At 32.6% G+C, this 20,738-nt stretch overlaps 3 protein-coding genes across 4 annotated transcripts; 1 reads left to right on the forward strand and 2 right to left on the reverse strand.

Annotated features, from left to right (window-relative positions):
• Window positions 1-1,325: 1,325 nt before the first annotated feature.
• LOC118061078 (mitochondrial outer membrane protein porin of 36 kDa) lies at window positions 1,326-5,548 on the reverse strand. Its single transcript, XM_035074460.2, has 6 exons — window positions 5,387-5,548; window positions 5,225-5,292; window positions 4,188-4,298; window positions 2,809-2,895; window positions 2,332-2,540; window positions 1,326-1,901 (listed from the first exon to the last, which is right to left on the reverse strand). Exons 1-6 carry the CDS (start codon window positions 5,433-5,435, stop codon window positions 1,595-1,597), a joined length of 831 nt encoding a protein of 276 aa, XP_034930351.1. The 5' UTR covers window positions 5,436-5,548; the 3' UTR covers window positions 1,326-1,594.
• A 1,123-nt stretch (window positions 5,549-6,671) lies between these two features.
• On the reverse strand, window positions 6,672-8,404 carry LOC118061076 (uncharacterized GPI-anchored protein At3g06035). Of its 2 annotated transcripts, none has more exons than XM_035074458.2 (2): window positions 8,160-8,404; window positions 6,672-7,422 (listed from the first exon to the last, which is right to left on the reverse strand). In XM_035074458.2, exons 1-2 carry the CDS (start codon window positions 8,245-8,247, stop codon window positions 6,893-6,895), a joined length of 618 nt encoding a protein of 205 aa, XP_034930349.1. In that variant the 5' UTR covers window positions 8,248-8,404; the 3' UTR covers window positions 6,672-6,892. The 2 variants fall into 2 exon arrangements, with proteins under 2 accessions (XP_034930349.1, XP_034930348.1); XM_035074457.2 differs by lacking the exon at window positions 8,160-8,404 and adding an exon at window positions 7,519-8,092.
• Window positions 8,405-15,370: 6,966 nt separating this feature from the next.
• LOC118061074 (glucose-1-phosphate adenylyltransferase large subunit 3, chloroplastic/amyloplastic) lies at window positions 15,371-20,615 on the forward strand. The gene is made up of 15 exons (XM_035074449.2): window positions 15,371-15,785; window positions 15,879-15,992; window positions 16,165-16,338; window positions 16,502-16,594; window positions 17,420-17,503; window positions 17,619-17,674; window positions 17,858-17,951; window positions 18,043-18,155; window positions 18,367-18,439; window positions 18,835-18,915; window positions 19,203-19,289; window positions 19,441-19,545; window positions 19,935-20,041; window positions 20,148-20,208; window positions 20,406-20,615. The coding sequence occupies exons 1-15, from the start codon at window positions 15,540-15,542 to the stop codon at window positions 20,505-20,507; spliced, it is 1,590 nt and encodes a 529-aa protein (XP_034930340.1). The 5' UTR covers window positions 15,371-15,539; the 3' UTR covers window positions 20,508-20,615.
• Window positions 20,616-20,738: the final 123 nt, after the last annotated feature.

The following is a 20,738-nucleotide window of genomic DNA, read 5'->3' on the forward strand; positions in this document are numbered from 1 at the left end:
ATCGAGACTTCTTTATCGACGATGATAACCATGACACGTAGATAATGATACGTATGGATAAGGATAATTGTTGTTGGATAAGTACATAAAAGGGTTTTAGATTGCTATTAGATTATTTACTCACCCTAGATTGTGCATAGATCGATTCAAATTTTCTTAAAATATATTTAAAAAAATATTCAATGTTTTTAAGAAGAAAAAAAAATTAGACTGTGTTGAAACCATACTAATATAATCTAATTAATTTTACGAGTTTAAAAATAATTTGAATAATTAAAAAAAATAGTTTAACTTGAGAAATTTCTAAGATATTTTTTTTTTAAAAAAAAGTTAAAATAAAAACATATTGGATCAATTAAAATCAACCCAAGTTAACATGTATAATCTACGACTTGAGTAATAAATCATGATAATTTTAAAACTTAGTTCTAATTAACATGATATTAAAAAAATTAAAAAAAAATAATCAATTAAAAAAATAATCAAATCAACTTGAATCAATCTGTTAAATTTGGATCATGAGTTCAAAAATCTAATAGAGAAAAAAAATTTAAAATAAATTATAAAACACAAATCATAATTAATCCAAACGAATTCAATGTTAAATGATAAAAAAAAATCAATTAAAAATTAAAAAAAGAACTAAAAAATAACGACCTACACTTATAACTCAAAACAATATGCATAAAAACAAAATAATTTTATAAAAAATAAACAAAAAAAATTATAAAAGTCAATTATTAATCTAACTAAAATTAAAAAAAATAATTATAAAAAAAATAAATTCAACTAAGTTAATTTATCAAGTCAAGACTTAAATTATGAGACTAAAACAACTCTATAAAAAATAAATGAAAAAACTTAATTTTTTAATAAATTTAATATTAAAAAATAAAATAAAATAAAATAAAATTTTCTTTTAAAAAAAATTAATGCAAATAAATAAGAATATAGATCAATCAATTTATATAATATGATTGTTGTTGGATAAGTATATAAAAGGATTATGATTATTAATATATGACAATAAATTTTTATAAATACTTCCCACAATCCATGTTTTTGTGTTAAATTATTAAAAAAAATATTTGGAAAACATGATTATTTTTATATTTTTTAAAAATTAATTTTTTAGTTTTTATTAAAATTAATTTTTTTATATATATTTTAAATCATTTAAATATATTAATCTCAAAAATAATTTTTAAAAATATTAAAAAATATTTTTTAATATATTTTAACACAAAAAAATATTTTAAAAAATAACCATAACCAATCACACTTTCAAAGCCTTAAAACGAATCGGCAATGATAAGAGCCAAGGAAAAAAATAATTAATATGGTTAAATAAATAATCCGAATGCAGTAACTCTGCTCCAGAACATGTATATACCCTCTTGTTGAGGGCGTATGCAAAATTTTGAAGAGCAAATCGGTGCCTGACACCAATTGGAATTATTTTCTAAGAGACAATAACCGTCTAATATGTGAAACTCAAACACATCACAAAAAACAGATGGAAAGTCTGTCATCCTTCGGTGTATTATTGCTCTCTGCAACGAACAAAACAACTGAGTTCCAGCAGTTGCCTGGTCTAGGGCTTGAGAGCCAAGGCCAATCCAATCTTCGCGCTCTTTTCAACTGCCTTCGTATCAACCTCCCCCGAGATTGTGAAGAGAGACTTGGGGCGCCACTCATGCTGGATAAGAGCACTCGCTTTCCCATAGTTGTTCAACCGAGCCTTCACCGTAGTCAGGGGGTCGAGTGCATGCTGCGTGCCGATGGTCAATGTGTTCTCGTTGCTTGAAAAACAACGGGTCAGCTCAGCGCCGACCGCTGTACTGGTCAATGGTCTCACTGTGTGGTAGTAGGAAGCAGTAAGGGTGTCTCCCTTGTCATTGCTGTGGTCATCAACAAAAACATTCCCATCAGCAAAGGGAGACTTCAAATAAACAATATGCACAAACAGCGGAAATAACTCCACTTTAATGTTTTAACCTCGAGCTAATCCTAAGTTCAGAGTAAAAATGGTTGTCCTAGATGATACAAGAGAGTAGAACTTTCATAAAAAATCAGAGAAATTAGTTCAGTGAGCATCTTTAGCAATACTGCCAGTAAATAATTATTCACCAGCGAATGCCTTCAAAGCTTGCATTTCTCTGCACTGAACTACAACTCAAGCTCTTTAATGGGATAGTGCCAGCAAAAGAATTATCAGGCCACTCTTTATACCGGTAGAGCTCAATGCTCAGTGAACATAATCAATGAAAGCAACAGCTATTAGAGTAATTAACTAAAACCTAACTTCTTTCTCTGCATTGAATTACTCACACTGTCAGAGAAGCAATCAGGTCAGCATTTGCATAACTCAACCCGGCGTTGTATTTAGTGAAGTTCCCAGTAGCAGTATCAAATGAGAGATCCGTCCCAAGAGAAACAACATTACTCCCAATCACGCCTGAGAAGTTAACAATGGGATTTGCAGTCAACCCAAGGCTAGTGCTTATCCCAGCATGCTCATGCTGGTACTGGAGCTCAACCTGTTACCACAAGAAATTAAATCAGATCATAGTGTGGCAAAAAACAGCCTCATTAACACCGTGGCATGCCCATCAATGCAGTAAGAAGTTCCAAATAGACAAGACAACCATGACCTCAATGTTTAATGACAAATACAAAAAATCAGACCAGCAATCAATAACCATAACCGCAAAATAATGATGCTCCCAACAGCAAAGCAAAGCAGGAAGTAGAAACAACTGAAAATGACAAGATAAAAGTTAATTGACAAGGAAAGAGCCCCTTTACCTTGCCAGATCTCTGATCAGGGACTTTGAAGCTAAAGATGGTCTTGAGCCCAGGAGCAGGTTCGTCAATAGTAATAGTTGTGAGAAGCTACAGATGAACACACAACTATCAATTGCACAATCAAAACATCATATTACTAGTTATATAATTATCCAACGAATGTTCACTGCATGGAAAAATGTCATTCTAATTAGCTGCAATGAATGCCTAAAGGAATTTCATCTTTTGAAAAGAATGCAAACAAAATTGGTTTACAACCTTATATAGTAATATCATGCTTTGGTCCAACAATACAGGCATGGGGTATCATCCTAAAGAACAATCTAACAAATAAGACAGCAATACAAGTAATATAAAACAACCCTGCAATGCTCTATCATAGTATCTCACATCTATAGTCAACCGAAAGTAAATGTTGTATTTAGGGGCATTTGTTTCCCGTAAAATATCTTACAAGAAAATTGATCAACATAAATATTTTATGGTCAACCCATAAACTTAGTTCATTTATTGGAAAAAAATTTCAGCTCATGAAATTCCATAAAATATTTTACAAACAATAATCAACTTCAGCTATCATACAACCATCTCCATCACCTTCACCACCACCACCCCCACCCCACCACCACAACACATCATCATTGTTTCACTACCACTATAATTTCAATTCATTACTTACCAAACATCATAAAATTTGTTCTATGTAAAATATTTCACATGCAAAATATAATGAAAAATGTTTTTTTGTAAAACAAATACTAGGGGTGAGCATTAGGGTATTCAAGGGAAAAAAAATTGCCATTTCCAATACTTACACCAATTATCCAAAATATTTTTTTCCTTCCCTAATCCTATTTCTTTTACCCAATCAAACACTTTGGGTAATTCAGATAACTCGAATTACCTGGATTTTTCACCTATTACCCCATTAATTTTTCTTCCCCAAAGTTTTGACTATATGTGAATTAGGTTTAAGGAACATTACAAGCCTATTAGTTTTAAAAATTTATGAATAATTATTGGATAACCTGATTTTTTTTGGTTTAACCCAATTACCCATTTTATGCAATTTTTAAATGGGATAATTCGCCATATCTGGGATAAGAGATCACATACAACTTGTTTGACCATATAATTGAGATGAATACAAAAGTCCCACCTTCAAACAATTTACACCGGTGCTCAAAAAATGCAGAGCATCACAGTTCACCAACCCAGAGCACAAAAGAGAAGAAAGTAACTCTGATAGTGACTTGAAGTCTAAACAGGTTCACCAAACAAGGGCATAATATACAAGTCACAAGCACAGATAATTATCATTTCTGATTTGTTAAAAGTGAAAGAACAAGAAGGAGAGCAGGCAAGCTTTTATGTCTTACATTTGAGTTTGTGTCCACTTTTATATCAGTTGTGATGTTCTTGTTCTTTAGCTGACCGCTGACATCCGCTAAAAACAGCTCACCTTTCTTGATCCCAGTTGAAGTGAGTGCCTGGAATGCAAAATAAATATAATGTCCGATCATAATATTATAAAAGGTTGTTTTCAAAAGAAACCAAAACATATGCTTCAACGCAATTAACTTGATAGAAGACATCGAAACTAAATATCCAATCAAAATGATTTCACATCTGCACATCCAAAACAGAGGGTCCTTTCTCAGGTGTGATATTTAACGAGTTAGAGAGTCTCAAGCCAATTCGAAACCTATATGCCATATCGCCAATACCATAATTGCAAAAGAATTAATCATGGTAAACTAAACAAATCAACGCCATTATAATCACAGCAGTGTTTCCTTTTATTTTCAAGGCTACATGCACATGTTTGTTGCTTAATTTTCCATTACTGATTGTGAATCGTACAAACAGCTCGATTAAATCAGCCACAACAAGATGCTGAGCAAAAAATCCATAAATGCAAATAAAATTATCAAAATAATATAGAATCCAAATGCTGCTGCTAAGAGCCTATTTGGTATTGTGGCAATGGTTATTTTTCAAAGTAATTTATGCTTACAAATGCATAGAAATAATTTTTTTTTATTTTTTAAAATTTATTTTTGACATCTACCCATCAAAACAATCTAAAAACACAAAAAACAAATACAAAGAAAAAAAAAATAGATTATTTAAAAAAACACTTTTTAAACACAAAAACAGTCTCTGAGTGCAAAGAAATTAATCGTCCAGCACTTATTGACAAATTGATTTCTCATCAATTAAAAAATTATTCAACTTAACTGTTTTCCTAGGCCTAAGATTACAACTTCTCTATGGAATATTAAGGGGAAAAATACATGAGGATTCATCTGGGTAGTCCGTTAATTAAAAAAGAACATCAATACCACAATGTTTTTTTTTTTAAAAAAAAGATATGATTAATAAAAAAAATAAAAGGAAAAGGAGAGAAAATTACAACTCCAGTTGAGGTATAAGTAGTGACAGTGAACTTGTGGTCGCTCTGGTAATCTTTATAGAGAAGATCTGGAAATTTCGAGAAATTAAGAAAAAAAAATATCAAAATAAACACAAAATGAAAATAAATTAAGGAGTGAGCAAAAAATGAAATTCCTGTTACCTCTAGCTTTTTTGCCAATATCGGCGTAGAGACCTGGGCCTTTTCCCATGATTTTTTTTCTTTTTGAATAAATGGTATTGAAACAAAAATATATTGAGAGAGAGAGAGAGAGCTTTGGATTGCTGCAGCAGAGTATTCTAGAAAGAAATATAAAGAAAAAAAGAAAAAAGAAAATGAGAGAACCCTACCAACTCTTTCGCAACCGTTTGATAAGGACCGTTGGATCTACTACTGGTGTGTTAGATGGCCTCAAGAATCCTACCTATTCTTTTGTAACCGGTTGATATCGACCGTTGGATCTGAAGCCAAGGAGCTGGTGTGTTGTATGGCCTCGATAGTCGGGACGGGAGGTACTTGGGCATATTCGCCTGCTGTTTTTTTTTTTTTTTTTTTAGTTAAAGTTACACTGAGTGACTGAAATTATTTGATTGTAACAACTGAGTATTTAATTCTTAAATTCTTATCAATAGGTGTCTATGCGTCTGATTTTTTATAATTTTTACCATAATTATAATTATTTTATTTAAGTGTTTTAATTATTTGAAAATAATTTTAATTTTTTTATTAATCAAACTTCATAATAACAACTATGTATTTCAGTTTAATAACTAATTAAATAATTAGCACTAAAAAACTTGTTTGATATTGTGGTAATTATTTTTTTAAATTATTTTTTATTTGAAAAATACATTGAAATAATATATATTTTTATATTTTAAAATTTATTTTTAATATTAGTACATCAAAACTATTTGAAAATACTAAAAAATTTAAAATAAAATATTTTACTTTACAAGTGATAAATTAGAGAATGGATTCCAGATTCTTAACAAATACCTTTCTTGGAAATAATCAAAATTCAATTAATCATGTTTATTAAGTACAATTTTTCTAAAATAAAAAACAATATCCTTATTTTACTTATATTTCAAATAATAGAAGAAATGAAGATTAAAAAAAATATATTGATAAGCCAGACGAATCCCTTAATTTCATAATGAATTTTACGGTGAAGAATTAAGAAAACAGCCTTTGTTGGTTTTTCACCGAACTAGAAAAATAAAAAATGTGTTTTCTCAAGAAAACAACATTTAATTTCTAATTAATAAACATGTTTTCGAAAACTTTTCCACGATGTTTCTTCCAGGTCTTCCAATCGAGGACTTGAGAAAAAATCAGAATTGCTTTGTATTAAAACTTAAGCAATTATCCAATAGTTATTTTAGCTCATCAATAAACCTACAAGGAAATATAAAATAAATATTTCTATGATAATTTTGAAATATATTTTTAAAATTAATGTGTTTCTTATGTTAATCAAATGCGACCCATAATGTCTGAAAAATAAGAGTTCATCAAATATGGTACATTAACAATTTCTCTTCAGCTACTGTCTCGATATGAACAAGAAAAAACAGCGATGCAAGTAATCAGTCCCTCTGAAATGTCAAAAAGGGAATACAAGACCTGGATGCTTGTACAACCTTTAGCCATGCACTTGGTTCTTCACAACATGAAGAGAGAACCTATCAGCAAAAACAGTAAGTGATAGATTAGACCAGTATTCTTGGCGGTCAAATTGGCTGCATTGGAATCCGAACCGTCTGTCTTGGAAGTCACAAAACTTCCCTCAGGTGTGCTTGTGGTCAGAACAACAACGATCCAGTTACCATCAGAACCAATCCCAGCTCCTGTAAACTTAGTATCATTAAGGTTATCGGAGTATGAAGTCCGTGTGAAGTTAGTGAGCACAAGACTTGGATCCAGGTTGGGAACACAAGCAGGCATCACAGCTCCATCCCTTGTGTTGGAGACATTCAAATGGCATTTGGCTAGAAGGCTCGGGTAATTGGGGAACTGCGGCTCAGTGCCTGGTACTGTGTTGGAACCCGTGGTATTTGTACAGGGCTGGTTCTTAAATTGGTCAGCTATCTCCTCTGCAAGGCACTCTGCGTTATCATTTTTTGTGAGGGTAGTCAAATTGAAGGATGTCCTATAGTTGTTAATCCCTTGAAGAAGAGCATCCTCCTCATCACCTGCAAATAAGTGGTCGAATGAGAAGCTTGGTGTTGAGATATCAGCCGGGAAGAAAATCTTATCTTGGGCAAATTAACATGGAGCATTAGACTCACGGGACTGTACTGAAAAGAAAGCCACAGACCACTTGGGACCTGGGATCATTTCCAAATTCGTGTGCATTCTAAATTGCAAGAGGACAACAACTTTTAAAACCATTTTCTTTACCTGAAGAACAAGTATCAGCAAATTGCATAAAATGATTTTAACAGAAAAACAGATTAATGGGAGAGAAAAAATTAAGCAAAGACTTGACAAGCTTGCCAATGCAAATCATGAAAGCAAACTATAATACTAGTTGAATTACAGCTATTTCTTAGTTAACTGGGTCACAGCAAGCAATCTTGCAAAGGCAAATTCACTGCATAATGTAACATCCCGTTTGGAGACATCAGCTTTGAGTAGAAATGAAATCAATTCAAGACCATTTACCAATTCCAGCGTTTTGGAAAGATGTAAGCAATACAGATGAATTAAAAGTATCCAGATTAATTGTAATGCACATATATATTATAGAATTGAATCTACAAGACTACAGCTAAAACGACAGATTCAAACAAACAAGAACACAGAGATATCTCTAGATCAAGAATCAGTAATCAGATCTCACATGATAAATTAGATAATGTAAAGAGAAATAAAAGAAAGCAGATAATTACCAAGTAATCCCAAAAATAAAGAAAAGAAAAATGGTTACCGTCACAGATGACAGGGTGACTGATCAAGCAGAGAATAATGAAGAAAACAAAGAATGGGAAGAGAAGAGAAAATCTTGAAGAAGCCATTGCTGCTGCTGCTAATTGAAGCTACAGTTGCTTTTCAAAGGAGAACGGCGTCGGTGATGAATGTATATAGGAGAAAGAGTCCAAGAGACTACACCTAGTAAATGAGGTAGTGAGCAGCTTGGAAGATAGATTGTTGCTTTCTTGTTTGTTGGGTAACTAACGACGGCTACCGTGCATCTGCCACGTTCTTCCTTCTCACTTTCTTTATTCATAAAATAAAAGCGCTGTCCAACCCACCCCCATCAGATTTATACGCTGCCGTTTTAGTGGTCATTAATAACAACAACAATAATAAACAATAATAATACTGCCGCGATTCTCGTACATGCTGCCTGCATGCCGCGCGTCTTCCTTTTCTTTCTATAAACGACACCGCTTACTACAAAACACGATTGCCCCTTTTCTGATTATTTTTTTAGAAAATTAGCGCATTTAGTATTATTTTTTTTGGAAAACTAGCAACAGTCAATTATTATTATTATTTTGAAAAAGTGGACAGTTTGATGGAAGTCACACGTGAGAATTGTGACTTTTTAAAAATTCATAGTTAAGAAATGCGAAATTTTAAATAAATGATCAAAATGTGCTGATACACATTCCATTGGGGAAAAAGAAGAAGAAAAAAACAAAGAGGATCCTTATGATACAAAATATTCTTAGTATTATTGAAAATATCTTGACAATATGAGTGTAACGACATAAAAAAAATCATCAATAATATATTGGAAGAGCTTATGTGGTCTACTCTGATTATGTATATATAATATACTTTATTTTTATATTAAAAAAAAACTAAAATGATTATTAAATTGATTGAGAGCTACTCAGTCTTTTCACATTTAAAAGTATAATAAAAATACTAAGTTTTCTTTAAAAACAAAAATTATTTAACTGTTTTTTAGGACTTTTTATTTTATGTTCACTTTCTTAAAGCACAACAAAACATGTGTTTTTCGAAAGGTGTGTGAGGCATCTTTTCATAACAAAAAATTATCTTTCACAATGACATTTGAATTCACTGGCCTCTTCATCCCTGGGCAGCGTGTGTGGCCAATGAACATATGGTTTGATGCCAACAACTTTTTTTTCTTTCTCTTCTTTCTCTCCTCAATTTATACGTCCAACCCTCGAAATTTTCAAAACAACCTTTTAATGTTTTTTTTCCTTCAGATTTAGTTCAAGCTTTTTTTTATTATTACTATTTATTTTATTTGACATAATTTTAAAATTAAAATTTCTTTTCATTTTCATCCTCCTTTAATTTTTTTTTTATCTACTAGATTTAGTTATCATTTTATTAATTGCTATTTGTTTTATTTGAGATAAATTTTGAAAGTAATTTTTTTATACGATTTCATAATTCTTCGGTTTATTTCCTAGCATACTTGATTTTTGTTCTTTTGATTGTAATTTTTTTACTTTAACAAATTTTTAATTGATATTTTTTTTTTATTTTATTCTTCAATATCAAATTAGTTAGAAATTAAGCTTTTTGATTGTGCCAAGGCCTAAGCTTTCACGGGTTATGAGTTTAAGAGATTGACCTAAGTTTAGGAGATTCACACATGTTTGCTTTTTTTTTTTCTTCCTTTTATAAATCCATGGCTATTTTAGTTTAATCCTTCAACATTTATTTAATTGAAAATTAAGCTTCATTTTTTTTATTTGCTTTCTATAGGATTTTTTGTAATCTTGAAAATGATTTGGGTTATCTTAGGTCTTTTTATTTTTTATTCTTTGTTAAATTTTATTTTTTAATTAAATTAAATTAAATATAAGTATGATGTGCTCGCTTTGTGATATTCTATTTGGCTTACTTTTTAGGTCATTGCTTTGATGACGCGAACAATCTTTTTTCAATGTTGTCTTATAGCCTTTCTCAATAATGTTAGAGAATTGTCTTGTTAAGCTCTTTGTGGTGGTGGGCAGTGTCCAAGATGAAGAGAAAATAAGTCTCTAATGGACTTTATTTTATTCTTCTTTTAAGTATGATATTGATAACTCATTTTTTATAGTTATTTATGATCAATCTTTATTGTTTGCTTTGTTTAATGTCGATGCTATTTTTAATAATATTATTAAATTAACTAAATTTATTGAACTCAATTAATTTGATAACCTGAGTCTCAAACTTGTATAGCTTCTTTAAAAAATATCAAAATCACCTAAATATTTTTTTATGTTAAGAAATAATTGACATGTAGACATATCTAGTGATATTATTAGAAAAAAAATCACATTTAGCTTTCATGTCAAGTGCCTTATTTCGTTCAAAAATTAAATGTAAGATAAAAATGTGCTAGCTTTATAAAAATTGCTATTTTCCACACGTAATTTTTATTTATTTATAATATTATATAGAAATTAAAAAACTAGAATTTATAAAATGTTAAAAAAGAATGTACTATAGTAATTAAACTCATTTTAAATCCTCCTTTAAACTTGCATATACAGTAAGCTTTTATATGCACACTTAAAAATATTGTTCACTTGAATAATGATTTTTTTTTTCTCTTCATCCAAAAACCTTAATGTTGGCTTTCAATGATATTATTTTTATGTACTTCATTTTTATTTTTAAATAAAGTAGGACAAATAAATATGTTCTTATCTTAATTGCACAGTCAGACAACTAGAACACTATTAGAAATATAAAAAAATTAAAAATGATGTCAAAGGGTATTTTTCATGTTTTCAATATAGTTTTTTGGTTATTATAATTTAAGTTGGGGAACAATTTGATATTTTTCCAAATAGAAAAAAATAATAATAAGCAATTAAAATGCAAAGTAAAATGATGAATTAAAGGAAAAAAAAAAAGCTTGAAATCAAGTGGCATTTTTGTTTTTGCACAATATATATATATATATATTTTTTGTAATTATAAAGTTAACTCATAGGCAATTTTGTATTTGACTAAATAAAAAAAAAAGTTAGGAGGTGCCCACGCCTCTCTAGGCTCTAATAGCTCGTGCGACGCTTCTAACATTTAAAAATGTTCTTCTGTCGTGCCATTGGAAACACCTCTGTATTTTTTTTTGTTGATGCAGCGTGTGTCACTGGTAATGTTTTGAATTGGTGACAGTGGACATTTGTTTTTTTTATTTTCTCTCTCTCATTCCTAAAAAATCACAACTTAGCCCTCCTAATTGTTGGTATTTCACCTTCAATTCTTATTGTTTTGATTTTTAACTTTTTGTATTGGTCATTTTATAGAAGTTTTATTTGTTTTCAATTCCATCATTCAATCTCAGTTTACCAAATATTATATTCTTCATTGTGGTTCTCATTCTTTGAATTTCTTTTTTTCCCCTTTATCATTTTGTAAAAGTTTTAGTGATTTTCAATTTCATCCTTAATTCAAATTGATGGTATTATTTTTTTTCAATCTGGTCCTTAGTTTTTTTATTTCTATTTTTTTCTTGGCTATTTTTAATATTTTTTTTTAATTTCACCCTTTGATTGCAAATATTGTTTTTATTTTTTATGTCAATCTCGATCCTCATTCTTTTTATTCAAAAAAATTTCCTTTTAGTAAATTGATATTTTTTTTCAATTTCACCTTTCAATTAAATATAAAATTTATTTTGTATTTTAATTTTGATCCTTATTCTTTTAATTTCTATTTTTAAATTTTTTTGCATAATTAAAATTAATTTTTTAATTTTATTCTTTAATATTTAATTAATTGAGAAACAAACTTCATGGTTTTTTCATATTTGGTGTTTTGGGTTTAATGGCTCAGGTCATGAATTTGAAAAGTTATATGTTTTTTTTTGTGATAAAATAATTTATAATTCTATTTTTTTTTTTATATTTTATTTCAATCATATGATCTTGGTCGGGAGTTTGGTGGGATATTTTAAGTTGACTTAGCCCTAATTAGTGTAGTTAAAAGTTTATTATGATCGGTTTTGTATGTTTTTCTTTACTATATTTAAACACCATGAACATCATTTCTTACATAAAAAATAGTTCAGCCTAGGATTATAAAAACCTTACTATATAAAATAAAAATACATCAAAATTTATCCTAAAAGTTCAACAAGTAATTAATATACCAAATCCATCCAATCACTAAAAACTCTTCCTCGCTAACGTGTCATGCATCAAATAAATAAGGTTTACAAATATGCATTCCTTCACATCATTAATCATGAGTCAACCATATAGATATATTTAATTATATTTAATATATTTTATACACTTGAAACTCTTTTCTATATAATGTACTTGGATTTGTAGAAATTGAGTTTCTCAACAGTTAGTTACATAAAGATTTATGAAAATTTGTCATAGGTAAATAATAATATGCTATTAAAATTATACTTGAAGTTAAATCATGTAGCAAAAATTATGTTAATTAAAACTCATTACACTGCGGATTGGAGCAGGGTTAGCAGAAGTCATGTTCATCAAGATTAATGGCATTGTGGATTGAAACAATTAATTACATGAAGATTTGTCATAGTTAGATAATAATATGCTATTAAAATTATACTTAAAGCTAAATTATGTAGAAAAAATTATGCTAATCAAAACTTATTACACTGTGGATTGAAGCAGCGTTAGAAAAAGTCCTATTCATTAAGATTAATGGCACTGTGGATTGGAACAATGTAGTGGCAGAGCTGCCCTTGCCATAAAGAGTTACAAAGATTGTAGGGGAGACTAAGATTGTCTTTTCATTGGGACATAGAGCTAAATCATGTAGCAAAAGTCATGTTCATCAAGACTCATTGCACTGTGGATTAGAGTAGTGTAATGACATGACAGAGCTGCCCTTGCAACAAAGAGTTGCAAAAACTGCTGGGAGAGGGTAGGGTTGTCTTTTCATTGGGTGCATTTGGCATCAAAGAGACGGCTTGGGAGAAAACGGTTAGTGCAAATTTTAGAGGGGCAGTAGGCCCCAGGCTACAGACATCTAGTGTGGGGGCTGTCATGCCCTGCCACAGAGAGTTCCAAAGGCTACAGGGGGTGGGGTTGTGCCATAGGCTGTAGACACCTGGTGTTGGGGCTACCATGCCATGGGTGTTAGGGTTAGACCCGTATGCTTGACTGCAGACCTAAGTGAGCAGTTTGTAGAATCTCGCCTTGGGGTTTGCAGACCCGCTAGTTGGGGTCTTTAGAACCGTGCACCTAGGTTTGCAGACTAGCACACTAGTGTAAACCAACAGGCTTGAGGTCTACAGACCCAATCCCCTGAGTCGGACCCATGGGTAATGTATTCGCATCCGGACTCAAGGCTAATGGATCTTGTGTGAGGACCCAATTTTCTTAGGGTTGGTGTCAGGACCTAAGGCTAATAGGTTTTGCGTTGCCACCCAATTCTTTTGGGTTTCGCGTCTAGACCCAATTCTCTTCAGTCCATCATCAGGATCCAATTCTCTTGGGTCCTCCATCAGGATCAAATTCTCTTGGGTCCTGCGTCAGGACTCAGTTCACATAGATACAATGTTATGACTCAATTCTATTGGGTCTAGCATCAAGACCAAAGTTAGTGGGTTCAGTGTTAGGACCCAAGGCTAATGGGTCCTACGTCGGCACCCAATGCTTTTGGGTTCGACTTTAGGACCAAGGGTAATGGGTTCTGTGTCAGAACCCGATTCTCTTGGGTCCGGTGTCAGGACCAAGGGTAATGGGTCCCGCATTGGCACCCAATGCTCTTAGGTCCGACATCAAAATTCAATTATTTTAGGTCCAACGTTAAAACTCAAGGGTAATGGGTGTTGCGTCATGATCCAATTCTTTTAGGTGCTGTGTTATGATCCAAGGCTAATAAGTCATGCGGAGGATCTAATTCTCTTGAGTCCTGCATCGACTCCTAATTCTTTTGGGTCTAGCTTAAGGTCAAGGCAAATGGATCCTGCGTCAGGATCCAATTCTCTTAGGTCTGGCGTCAAGACCCCAGGTTCTAAGATCTTAGGTTTCTAAATATTATTATTTTTATAATAAATATTGTTATTTCTATTATAATTAAAAGTATTAATATAAAAAATATTATTATTTGGGTGATAAATATTATTATTTTCATTATAATTAAAAGTATTAATATTAAAAATAGCATTATTTATGTTACAAATATTATTATTTTTATTATAATTAATAAATTTAAAAAACAATCATAGATTTGATTTGAAGGGTAAAATTAAAAATTATTATTATTATTATTATTATTATTATTATAAAATACTATTATTACTATTGAAGAAAAACCATAATTTTTTAAAAAAGATTAAAAAAATATAAGAATTTTAACAGACAAGTTAAATATTATTATTTATATTATAAATATTATTATTGGGTCTAGTGTTGTAGTCAAACTCAATACTTTTGAATCTTAAATTATTTTAATATTTTTTATAAAAATAAAAAGTTGGTCCAACAATACAATACAAGCCATCTACTTAGTCCTATATAAATGACATCATAGAAATATTTTTATGAATTAGTTGTATAATGTTATGCTTGAGGAGGCATAATTATACCAAACTGACATAATGATTAAAAAAAATCATAATATAATCTAACAGTTGAATTAGACATTTTTACATAAAATTCATCATATTAAGGTTTATTGAGGATTTGCTTTGTTGATCCTCCATTATTGTTTGGTTTAATTTTGTTGATTTTCTTGATTATTTTGAATTTTATTATTTTAGCTTTTTTTTTTTTTGTTTTAGGATTTTGATTTTTTTCTATATTGTAAGGTATGTTTCATGCCTATATAAAAAAAATTAAATTTTCTAGAGGGATAAACATGGTCATATTAGTATTTCAAAAATAAAAAAGAAGATTTTAGAGTTTATTTTTTGTATTCTAACCCCATTTAAATCTATTTTCTACTTTTCCATGCTTGCTGTTGTGCTTCCACCTACATTTTTAGGGGTCAATATTATTTAATTTTGAGAGGAAAATTCAAATAATCGATAAAAGAAAACCGTTTATCATTTCATGGTCTAGCTTTCACAAAAATCTTTAGAGCAGCGGAAACTATGGAATATCCCTCGGGTTCGTAATTATCGGTGGGGGCAGTGGACATGCTAGGAATTACAAGAAAATCCTCCCACTACAAGCACGGAAAAATTGGTGGATGCTATTGGTTTTGGATAACGTGGCATCAATCCTCCAATAGCAAGCAGTCCATGCAAGCAACTCCCCCTCTCAAGCCTCATACAAAAGAGAAGCCTCCACATTACTCAGAACCCTCGAAATGGCCTGCACTTTCAAGAATCACATGCAAGCTCTTGACTGATTTTGCATTCCAGTTTCCTCCCTGAGTTTCAGAGAAAATGACAGTCTCGGCCGATGTCCGGTTCTCCCTCTCAGCTGCAGCTGCCGGCCGGTTGCATGGCGCCAGAGGACCGGGAGTCAGGAGATATTGCTCGAGACTTGTGAAGTTTGGCAATGGAGAGTTGATGGGAAATAAGCTGAAGTTAAACCAACTTCATCATCAAGAAACTAGTAATCTTGCTGTTAGAATTCCTAAGCAACAAGTTTGCATGTCTCTTACTACTGATGTAGCAGTGGAGTCCAGGGTTAGCTGATCATTAATTAAGCTATATATATACATATATTTATATAAACTTGTTATCCAATTAGTTAATGCATTTGGCTATCGCACTACGCAGTTGAGGGACCTAGAGATGGAAAAAAGAGATCCACGAACAGTCGTGGCTGTTATTCTTGGCGGAGGCGCCGGTACTCGTCTTTTCCCTCTGACAAAGCGCCGTGCCAAACCTGCTGTAAGCTTTTCTCTTTATCACATCTTTCATCGTCGTCGACTTCATGTGTATTAAATTTGACATACAGTTCGTGAGAGCCATCTCCTGTTCGTCAAGTTTTGTGGGGCTATCAAATTTGAAAGAGCAGCTGGCTCATAGTTGAAATATAAATGGTTTCTGTTGATACCTGTAGGTCCCAATCGGAGGCTCATACAGACTGATAGATGTGCCAATGAGCAACTGCATCAACAGTGGAATCAACAAGGTATACATCCTCACTCAATACAACTCAGCATCACTGAACAGGCATCTTGCTCGTGCCTACAACCTCGGTAATGGAGTCAGTTTTGGAGATGGTTTTGTCGAGGTAGCTACTTATGTTTTTTTTATTTCTCTCCTTTTACTTTATAGCAAGTGATTACTGTCTATAAACTCAAGCACAGACATGCTTTGCTTGCCAATGTTCTGATGAAATGGGAATCAAATTTATGTCATAAAAATCCAGTCAAAATTTGTTTTTCTGTCGTCAGGCCCTGGCAGCTACTCAAACTCCTGGAGAGGCAGGTAAGAAGTGGTTCCAGGGCACCGCTGATGCTGTGCGGCAATTTCATTGGCTTTTTGAGGTAATCATTTGTATATTAGATGCAATCTACACGTGAAATCCTACTAGCTTGAAGCTTAATCAAACCACAGGCAATGCAATTCTTCCCTGTTACAATATGAAAACGTACAGAAGAGGACTAGGAAAGTTGAATAATAGAGGATACCTGGTGCTACAATGAATTTCTACTCTCTAGCACCAGCACGTACCGGTTTAGTTGGAAACTTAAACAGCACAGATTGCCAGTAAGGCTTTCCATTCTCAGAATCCTTGAAAGGGAATTAGGGTGACTCATTGAGTCGAGGACATATCCACATTTTCTTTTTCTCGCCTTTTTGTTGCATAAACTAGCCCGCGTGCTGTTTATAAACGATTAACGTTGAAGAGTATTTCATAAAGAATGCTGTATATAGAAGCAAGAGGTTAGTTTGTATTGCATCGAAGCAGAGGCAGAACAGAAGTAGCAAGAGATTCCACAATAACCAGTTTTTGAGCCAGCGACTACCCTTCGTGCCTCCTTGTTTTTTGAGATTTCTTTTCTCCCTCGGATAATATATGAATCCTTTAAGTTCCAATAGTGGAAGAAGCTGTAACTCCATTATATGAAACACTTCAACTGGAAGGTTTATGGCCATATCGTAATTCATGTTGCCTTGGAAGATAAAATTACAACTTGCCTCTAGTTTATCGACCATTGAGACTTTACCTGAAAGAAAAATCGCTGCTAAGAAATTTATGCTTTTGTCTCTGCTATCTTCCCGTATCCTGAATTTGGTGATTTTAGAACAAATCTAAAACTTTTCAGGATGTTACACATATGTTTTGACTATGTACTTTAACTTCAAAGGGCCCAAGAAGCAAGGAGATTGAGGATGTGCTAATTCTTTCTGGAGATCACTTGTATCGAATGGACTACATGGACTTTGTGCAGGTGAGAAGAAGTACATTTCACTTGACATGGTTTTTATTCACTAAAATTGAGTGTGGAAATCAAGTTCTACTTAATCTATAAGCACCAGACATTAATCTTAGTCTCTCGTTTCCAGAATCATCGGCAGGGTGGTGCAGATATTACTCTGTCTTGTCTACCGATGGATGACAGGTCTGCATAAGTTTAATCCAAGCTAAGCTCTTACAATAGCAATTTCTCATTTCAGGGGACTCGACTCTGATATTTACCCTGTTGTCACTTTTCTTATATCTACTCATGGCAAATTTAATATCTGTGTTCATGTTCAAAGTTGATGGATCGTGTTTTTGAGACTTTCCAATATTTACATGATAGCCGGGCCTCAGATTTTGGTCTCATGAAGATTGACAATAAGGGGAGAGTCCTTTCCTTCAGTGAAAAACCGAAGGGGGTTGACCTGAAGGCAATGGTAAGTTTCAGATCTTGCATTGCTCAACAAACCTATAAATCTGAGTGGTTAAGCACTTATGCTTACGCTACAATATTTACTTCCACTTCAGGAAGTCGACACGACGGTGTTGGGGCTTTCGAAGGAAGAGGCTTTAAAGAAACCATACATTGCTTCAATGGGAGTGTATGTCTTCAAGAAGGAGATACTTTTGAACCTTTTAAGGTACTACTAGCCATTTGCATTATCAGTGATCGTCAGATGTTGAGCATTTGCAGTTATTTTTATGTTTTCGTATGATTTTACCAGGATTTAACAGCAAGAAAAAGAAAGCAAAGAAAAATCGATGCTCTTTCATGTAAACATGCACACAAACATACGCTATACCTAACATGATCAGTGGACTGCTGAGTGCTATAAATTGTTGTTGAGTCAGGTGGCGTTTTCCAACTGCAAATGACTTTGGATCGGAGATAATTCCAGCTTCGGCAAAAGAATATTATATGAAGGTATGTACTGAATTCTTCTGGAGTTTGACTTGATCAGTTTCAAAACCAGTGTTAGAGCACCCCGAGGTATTCACCCCCAATGTCTCAAGAGAATAGGCCTCTATATTTACATGTAATGAACACTCATGCACATTTAGGGTTTCGTTATTGTCTCAGGATCAAAGACGGAGATAGTAGGAATACCAGATAGTAGTGATAGATAGACATGTTTTACTATACTTTCAAAACAGAAATTCACTTCAAAATTATTTTAAAAATCAATTTATTTTAAGTTTCGTCTCTGTCTCTTTAATAAAATATTTTTCTATCTTTTTTATACCTATCTTTTCTATTCTAGACACTAACCAAACGCAACAAATCACTATTGTTTTTTAAAAAATGTTGACTCTGCGCAGGCGTATCTCTTCAATGATTATTGGGAAGACATAGGAACCATCAGATCCTTCTTTGCTGCAAATCTTGCCCTCACTGAGCATGTAAGTACCAGAACAAATCTCCACACTTTTCCTAATCTCTTTGGGCACAAATAGGCTACATTTGGACTGGGAGAAGTAAATTCAAGAAAATAGTAATCATAACTTGACGATTCTAGATATCAAAGCAGCAAAAACAAGAAATTTATCAAGGCTATGAGTCATGGTATCTTACAATACAATCTAGAAATAATGCAAACTGGCTTTGCTGCTGAATGCCTGTAGCATTACTGGTGATTTACTGATATTCATGACTGAGACATGATGATGCTGTCTTAATAACTTTGCAGCCTCCAAGGTTTAGTTTCTATGATGCAACAAAGCCAATGTATACATCACGAAGAAACCTACCCCCATCCAAGATTGACAATAGCAAGGTTAGTAGAAGGGCGTTCATGTTGCCTCTTAAAGCTCCCTAATCGACAAGTTGCATTTCAAGTGTTCTCCTGATGTTACCTGTGCTACGCTGCTATAAGGTAAAGTAAACGGATGCATTGCCATTTTATCCCATTTTTCTTTTGCATGCAGATAGTTGATTCAATCATATCTCATGGAAGTTTCTTAGACAACTGCTTCATCGAACACAGTGTAATTGGTATCCGATCTCGAATAAACTCAAATGCCCACTTACAGGTTTGCACTCAATAATATTATTTCAATTACAGCATCTTTGAGCTAGTTTCTGAAAACACAGTTATAAGACCAACTTGACTTCTGACCTGGCCCAAGACTTATGGCGTGTATTCGGCAAGTCAACTCACGAGTCGGTAGATTGACCTGAGTTTTGAATATTTTTTTTTTAAAAAAACACCAAAACAATGTTGTTTTGATTAAAAAAATGTTCGAAACCGACCAAAGCTAGGCTTCGGGTTGGCATGTTATCGGATTGACCCTCCGAGCAAAGCCAAGTTTTAACGTACTAGTATTGCAGTTTCTGCTATTTCTGTTGTGTTCTAATATTGTCCTGAGCGGACACATGTTCCCATGTAAACTTATTTTCTGTGATGGCCAAATAAATGAAGGATACAGTAATGCTCGGTGCTGACTTTTATGAAACGGAAGCTGAAGTGGCATCAGTGGTTGCTGAAGGAAGTGTACCGGTTGGGATAGGAGAAAACACAAAAATCAAGTGAGAACAAGCTTATATGAAACCTTTCTTGTCTTATGAACGCGCTAAATGAAACTGTTTTATGTTCCTTGTTGTCTCTTAGAGCATGAACGATTTTGTTTTGCAGAGAATGCATAATTGATAAAAATGCCAGAATCGGGAAGAATGTCGTTATTGCAAATTCAGAGGTATGTTTCAACAAAAAATGACTTTATCTTTCATTTAACTTGTGTTAATTCAATTAGATAGAATAAATAGATTGCTTTATCGTCAAGATCTTGAGTTTTTTTGGAAACTGTATCAAGAAATTGTCATTTATCAAGCAGTTTTGGTCGAAAAGCTTGCTTACTAGTTGCCAGTTTTTGTTTTTGAACGGATTTTTCAGGGCATACAAGAGGCCGATAGATCAATGGAAGGCTTCTACATCCGATCTGGTGTTACGGTCATATTAAAGAACTCTGTTATTCAAGATGGAACTGTAATATAATTTTGATTGTTTTTTTCTTCCATCCTGTTTTTGTCGATCAGGATAGTAGCGAAGATGGTACAAACGCAACATGACTAATGGCAACCACCACCTTGTTTATGGTGTGAATATGCAAAGCTGAGCTCTGCCTGCGTTAACTATAAAGAGTTTTAAAGCCCTAAATGTCATAACCTTTTTGACCATCGAAGATATTAAACTTCAAAATTCTTGTCCCAATTGAGCACATGCAAC

Source organism: Populus alba, chromosome 8 (genome assembly GCF_005239225.2).
Source record: "Populus alba chromosome 8, ASM523922v2, whole genome shotgun sequence".
Lineage (NCBI taxonomy): Eukaryota > Viridiplantae > Streptophyta > Magnoliopsida > Malpighiales > Salicaceae > Populus > Populus alba.